General features: G+C 40.8%; 1 protein-coding gene across 1 annotated transcript in view; it reads right to left on the bottom strand.

Moving 5' to 3' along the window:
- Positions 1–2310: 2310 nt before the first annotated feature.
- The window catches only part of LOC145416090 (uncharacterized), a 39327-nt gene continuing 33955 nt past the window's right edge, over positions 2311–7682 (bottom strand). The window contains exons 4-5 of the mRNA XM_080285181.1: positions 2942–3042; positions 2311–2364 (exon numbers count right to left, since the gene is read on the bottom strand). Coding sequence (XP_080141307.1) covers positions 2311–2364; positions 2942–3042 — 155 coding nt within the window. The remainder of the gene's footprint in view (positions 2365–2941; positions 3043–7682) is intronic.

Raw genomic sequence — 7682 nt, forward strand, 5'->3', positions numbered from 1 at the left:
GTGGGGTTCTTTATGTCAGTCATTTTTGATAATAGTTTGTTTCTGTAATTATTTATCTGGCATTCACTGAGTATTATCTGGTATCTCATTTTATCAGGGCTGACTTAGATAAATTTATTCTTGCTAATTTCGTGTTAATAGAGGCTATTGCAGTTAACCATATATTTAACCTGTTTTTGCCATTACATTATCCTTATGAGTCCTGAATGTTTTGTTGTTAATTTAAGCATTAAACTTTAACTTGTAATTTTACCTAACTCTTTTGTTTTGAACCTGGAACTTTACGGGACAGTAGTGACTCTTCGTATTCTCACTTAAAGTGTATATTATCTTTCTCTGTTTCGTAACAATATATATATATATATATATATATATATATATATATATATATATATATATATATATATATATATATATATATACACCTTCTGTCCCGTTACAATCTTCAACAGGAATGGCTCTTAATATTTTACAATACACAGCTCAATGCTTCATTGTCTCGTAATATCTTTGGGTATTCTTTCTCTACGCGTCTTGAAAAGATCATACTACCACTCGTGCAAAATCTTCTTGCAAGGGTTTACGTGTACTAAACCGACACCGTGTTTTCGTTATACTAGACAGTTGTTGACTTTGTATAGTGGTGTTATTCGCCCGTGTGTGGAGTCCATCTATCATGTTTGGCGTTGGAGTCGTTCCCCACATACCGTTCTTGTAAACATGGTTGAATCAAAGACTTATCGTCTGTTAACATCCCCTCTCTCACTGATTCCCTTCAACCTATCCCTCTTCTCTGCAGTGTTGTATCTCTATCTTTGCACCATTGCTGTTTTGGTGTTTTTCTGAAACGTCTAATTGCACCCTTCGTCCATTATAGCAGCGCGTAGAACATTTCTGGCAGCACACTCTCACCCCTTCTCTGCTCAGTTCTTTAGTGCTAGAGTAAACAATACTCAGTCATTCACGTATGCAGCAGGTCAGCTCCGGAACTGCCTTCTTCATCCTGTATTTTCATTTATCTCTGACCTCAGTCACATCTCAGAATAAGTGGATCTTCAAATTTGCATTGTTGTGTTTTGTTTTCCGTGTAAAGAAGAACTTTTGGGGTTTTTAGTCTTTGGTTGTTTCTTCCTTGCATGAGAAAGTGCGTTTTTCTATTGCTTGTATCTCCTACTTTCGTCTGATAAATTGTTCTTTTTTTCTTGTTCCACGGGACATCTATCAGTATTTTTCCAAGTCTCTCCGAAGACTCCTACGTTTGCTGTACAACGACTTCGTTTGCCTCAGTGTGGTAAACCCGCAGCAGCCGACACTGATGATATATGCGGTCGGGTAGTGTTGTCATTGTCAGTTGCTGCGGACTCACCACACTGACTTTCAACGTCCATGGAGAGAAAAACAGGACAGACGACCTGACTCTTCATGTGGACTGCTCATCCCAAGGTTTCGTTTGCAAAGGCACCTAGATTGTAAAAATTCGTATATTCTTGACACCTCATGCTTCGGATCAGCGCTGACTACGCCAAAGTCATCTGCTGCATCGCTGCTGATGATTAAGGACCATGATTAGACGGAACTCGCCTTTGTTGTATAGAAAGAGGCTGGTGTTGGTGAGGAACCCCTTCATATGGTGGCATCCATATAGCAGGGCAACTTCGCTGATTGGTTTAACGAACGTCTCTCAACTCCTTGGCTATCTAGTGAAAAGAACCTGGTAGACTGCAAGATAGTGAACAACTAGAAAAAAAAAAAAATAGTTGGTGCCTCGTATGTCCAGTTCATGCACTTAGTGTCAGGGGAACACTTTTCATATGATCCCACGTAAAGAAACTTCCAAGTGTGGTTGCACCTGATTAGTATAGTTCCTTTGATAACTGGAATGCACAGGTTTCAGCACCAAGACAAAGCAGTGTTCCCTTGAAGAACTACCATTAAGGGTTATGTTGAAAAGGGATTTATATATATATATTTAAACATTACCGTTCCTTATAGTTCTAGTGGAAATGAATTAATATGATACTTTTTATCGGTTAAAATGCCTTTATTCAGAACTGGGTAAAAAGTTATTATGATCTGTGTATTAGTCAGGTAATAAAAACAATGTAAGATGATGCTTTAGATTAATTCACATACACACGCGCGCGCACCACATACACACACACACACACACACACACACACACACACACACACACACACACACACACACACACACACACACACACACACACACACACACACACACACAAGGAATGGAGATTGGTCCTGGTTCAGGTTCACGTTGGTTCAGGTCGGTTTAACGGGTTCCATGTTATCCAAGAATTCCAAGAACTCCACCAAACAAGCATGAGATGAATTCGAAGAGCTGTGGAGAGAGAGAGAGAGAGAGAGAGAGAGAGAGAGAGAGTTATAGGAGTTATGGATCTTTTTTTCAGGATGGACAGATAAGCTATAGGGCTTAGAGATCTTTTTCATATATGTGTGTGTGTGTGTGTGTGAGAGAGAGAGAGAGAGAGAGAGAGAGAGAGAGAGAGAGAGAGAGAGAGAGAGAGAAAGAGAGAGTTATAGGGGTTATGGATCGTTTTTTCAGGATGGACAGATAAGTTATAGGGATTACACATTTTTTTCATGTGTGTGTGTGTGTGTGTGTGTGTGAGAGAGAGAGAGAGAGAGAGAGAGAGAGAGAAAGACAGACAGACAGACAGACAGAGATAGAGAGAGAGACAGAGAGAGAGCCACAGGAGTTATACATGTTTTTTTCACGTTAGAGATAAGTTATATAGGTCATGGATTTTTTTTTTTTTTTTCAGTTTAGAACAACCACGGCGTAACACTTAAAGAAAAAATTTCACAATGTTTTTACTATAAAATAAAAAGTATTAGATAATAACTCTCTCTCTCTCTTTCTCATCAATTTTTCTATATCTATCTGTCGTACTCACAAAGCCAAGCTTCGACAGCAGACACAGGAGGACCGCCAAGAGGCTTTCAAGGCCGAAGATTTCTAGAAAGATATCCAAAATCACCTCAGCTGGTGTGCCGACTGTGGTAGAGGAAGGGGAGAGGGTCGATTAGGTCTAGTGATTAGAGAACCTGCCTGATGTTTGAAGGAACACATGGCAGAGCAGGGCAGGGCAGGGTAATGAAGAGGAATGCAGGGCAGGGTAATGAAGAGGAATGCAGGGCAGAGTAATGTAGAGGAAGGCAGGGAGGGGCAGCATAATCTAGGGGAAAGCAGGGCAGGGCAAGGCAGGTGAGCAGTGTGGGGGAATGTTGGAGGGGGATTTGACTGAGAGAGAATAAATATTTCTCATTCTAGTACTTAAGGAATCACTGTAATATCTTTGTCATCGGCATCGTTGTTGTCTTGTCATTATCTGAACTCTACATCCCACAAATATAAACTAATTATTCAGAAGATTTAAAAAATTTTCCACACCTCATATAAAAACAAATTAGCAGGAAGATTAGAAAGTTTCCCACACCATAAATAACAACAAATTTGCCTGAAGATTAAACAGATTCGCCACACTGAACTACTTGGTGAATCCAGTTTGCAAGAATAAGCTGAAAAAAAGTCTTCACATTAAATTGAAGAAGTTTATCGAATACAAGAAAAGCCGAGGTGATGACATCTAACACATGGAGTAGAACGCTATGTAAGCTTTATCGCTCAAGTGTAGGAGGAAATATAGTGCTGTAGGAATTTAAAACTGGCCAAAGCACCAGACAGAACTATGGGATCTCAAGCAAGTCGTAGGATAGGAGAGGAGGCATATTAGGGCAATGTGAAGCATGGGGAAGTAGGAAAGCAAGGTGACCCTGACGGTCCTGTATTGATGCATGCATCGATCTTTGAATACTAGGGACCGAAAAAGGGTGCAAGTGCTTTGATGAAGTGCTGCAGGTCTGTATGTGGAGTTAGATGACTTAGCAGAGTGAAAGAGGACATTGAAAGAGTTTGACAGGCCAGGGACGTGTTAATGTAAACGTAGTGCAATGGAATGGGCAGATCAGGCTATGTTATGATATAGCCAGTAGAGAGAAGGTGTGGTGAGAGATAAACGACAGTATACAGAAAAGAAGTGGAGTTAATGAGGGAAATGATGAGGTCTAGACGCAGCAGGAAGGATAGTGTTGAAATATATTTTTAACTAGAGGTGTGACCGAGTGTGAGAAGTGTGTATGGTATAAAGCAAAATGGAACGAAGTGGCTTAGGGAAGAACAATCCATCAGTAACCTGCGACGGCAAGAAATGAAGCAGCTGGGGTAAACCGTGAATTAGAATTGGATGAGGGTCAAATGATTTGAAGATAGCTTTATGTAGACCATTAAATTAGACAGCTGAGAAACAGAATGAGAGTGCCTGAGGTTGCTTTCTCCTGCTTTCCGGCACCACCAACGTGGAATGAGTAACATGTAGTAAGAATAGAATAAAGTCATAGTACTGCCACCAAAATAATATAAACCAAAGTAAAACAGAATCACATAAAATGAAGGTATGGTATTGGGCCAGAGTAAAACAAAATCTCATAAGTCAAAGATATGAGAGTCAGAGAAAAACAAAATCGCATAACATAATGCTGCTTAATGACAGCCAGAGTAAAATAGAATCACAAGGCAGTAAGTTAGGGTACCGTATTAGTTCCAGTGCAAAACAGAATCACACAACACAATGCTAAGATATGGGAGCCAGAGTAATCACATAACAAAGAATGCGTATGAGAGCCAGATTAAAATAATCACATAACATAAAGCTGTGGTATGAGAGACAGTATAAAACAGAGTATGAAAATCGGCGTAATACAGAGTGACTATATCAAAATGAGAGTAAAACAGGAACAATATGAAAATCAGTGAAAGACAGAGTGACAGTGTGAAAATCAGCTTAAAACAATGACAATATGAAAATCAGCGAAAGACAGAGTGACTGTGTGAATATCAGCTTTAAACAGTGACAATGAAAATCAATTTAAAATGAGTGACATTATGAGAATTAGAGTAAGAGAAAGTGCATTGTGAAAATCAGTGTAAAACGAGTGACAGTATGAATATCAGCGTAAAATAGAGTGACATTACGGGTAATGTTAGCGAGAAGGTCCAAGATCACTTCCAGTTTCAACTCTGGAACGCTGTCTGTCAAAGTTTCGATTTTTATGTCCAGCAGGTCTTGGGTGAAGTCTCCGCAGAATATGTGAAGTTCCAAAATGCAGCCTAACACGGTGAGCTGGCACACGGGTAACAGAAGCGGCCCCTGACATACTACTCCGACTGTAAAAGGTTGGGAGAATATGGTTATTAGAGGCAGGGAGAAAAGAGGGAGGCAGGGAAAGCGTCTGAAAGAGGGAGGAGGAAAGAGGGAGACAGCTGAGGAAACAGGAAGGACGAAGAAAAGGGGAGAGGAATGGGTAGGCAGTTGGAGGTAGTGAATTCTCTCCATCGCATATTGCTTTGGCTGTGGAGGGTTTAGGAGATTGCTAGTAGAGGAGCAGGTGAAGGAGTAGGCAGAGGAAGAACGGAAAAGACTGAGATAAACTGAAAAGAACGGGGAGGCAGAGAGAGAGGAAGAAAGGCTCTTACTCATATGCTGCTTTGGCGGTGTGAATGGTTTAAACTTTAGAGTGTAACAATATAAATCTAAGTGTATTATGTAACGCAGGTTTTGGTAGATTCGACCCATCCATTACCAGTAAATGATGCAAATAAAGTAACTTCTTTAAACTAAGCTTGTGACAGTAGGAGAAAGAACCTGCGGTAGAACGTCTCCGAAACTTTCTCCAATCACCATAAGTGGGTATTGAGTATATGAGTGAATGAGATGGAGCATCCTTTGGAGTATCAGTGAACCCGCATGGGGTGCAACGAGTGCGAGCGTCTGTGGGAGTTAATTAAGACTGAGGGAGTGAAAGTATATAGTAGAAACGATCATTCAGCTGTGTTAGGTTTCGTGCCTGTGTGAATGATTTGTGTAAGTGAATCAATAAGTACAATAAATACTTCTGAAGGGATGTATGTGTGTGTGTGTGTGTGTGTGTGTGTGTGTGTGTGTGTGTGTGTGTGTGTGTGTGTTTTATCTGATACCATCTGTTACCACCGAGTGTACGAATGCATCTGTGAGTGAGTATGCATGTTAAAAGGAGAGACATCGAATGAGTGACATTCAGACGGCAACCAAAACACAACCACTAACGAATCCCGGGAATAACAGGTTCAATGAATACGTGAACCCACTACAGGGCAGTAAACTCTGTGCCAGACGTCCTCCGGCCAGAAGGCCATCCACATGGTGGTGGTGGTGGTGGTGGTGGTAGTGGTGCCTGTAAGGGAGAGCGAGAGAGTGAGTGTGTTAGTGGGGAAGGTAGGCGAAGGGAGGGAGCGTGGAGAGTGAGTGGGAAATTAATGAAAGCAAATAAGGGGAGGAAAAGTTAAGGATGTGTGAGGAGTGAGATGGGACGTGGTAAGTGGAGGGAGAGTGGGCGATGAATGAGGAGTGTGTGTGTGGGAGTGGGGAAGGAAAGTAGAAGGAGGGAAAATGGGGGATGAGTGAAGAATGTCTTTGAGAGTCGGGAAGGGTTGTAAAGGGGGGAAGAATGGGCGTGAGTGGGGAATGAGTGTGGAAGTGGTAAGGCAGGTAAGGGGACGGAGAGTGAGGGATGAGTTGGCAGTGAGTGGGGGAGTAGTAAGGCATGTATGGGAAGGGAGCGTGAGGGATGAGTGGGGAGTAAGTGTTGGAATGTATTCGGAAACTGAGGGAAGCGTGAACGAGGAGTGGAGAATTAGAAAGTTACGTTCATATATTCCTTTTAATCTTAATTGTCCCAGATTTACGTGTTTTTGCAGCTTATTTCACGCACCTCAGTCGTAGGATAAGACAAAGCCTAGGCGTTACATCCTTTCTTTGACTATCGTCATATTCTAGTTGTAACCCCGTATTGCAAATCAACATTCACGATGAAGAGATGACAATTTTAGGCCAAGTTCAATCAATCAATCAATCATTTCCTGTCGCACCCTCGGGGATTCATAGGGCCAAGTTAGAAAAAAATAATGCCAAGAGAGCCAAGGATGAAACAACTCTCGGTATATTTTTTAATTTCTTCGATCAAGCTATTTTCCTGTTAAAAGATACTGAGCCAAAAAAAGAAGAAAAAAAAAAGAGGTTTATACAAGAAATGAAATCTGCTTAGCTTTAGTCCATCAGGTGAATTTTTCTGAATATTACCAAGAGGGAATAAGGTAATAAAATTATGGCTATAGATCTTGAGTGAGCGATTATCAAAGTGTCATCGAGATTTTATGCCCGAAATGTGCACAATAGTAGTAACTTACTTTGCTGTAAGATGTAAAAAGTTGTCGTTTATCTATAAGTTAATCAAGGATTTTAGTCAATTCTGTAGCAGAGTTTTTCCCATAACTAAAGAAAATCAGATGGATTTACGGCGTGCTTAATAACAAAGACTTAGTAGCAGTGAAAGGGTAACTAGTTTTAAAAGATATTTTTACATTGTTTCACCTCAAGAAGTGCCCAGAGGTGAAGAAATCTTAAGAGATAGCACGTATAAAAAGGGTTGTATCTGAATTAACTTTATGAATGAGGTTACCTGATTCTTCGCTGTGGAAGAGAAGGTGAGTGAAGTGAAGTGGAGAGGTGTGGATTCCGTCTTTTATAGGGATATGACACC

Source organism: Coenobita brevimanus, chromosome 104 (assembly GCF_032717465.1).
Source record: "Coenobita brevimanus isolate Jiangsu-jjx chromosome 104, ASM3271746v2, whole genome shotgun sequence".
NCBI classification, from domain to species: Eukaryota; Metazoa; Arthropoda; class Malacostraca; order Decapoda; family Coenobitidae; genus Coenobita; species Coenobita brevimanus.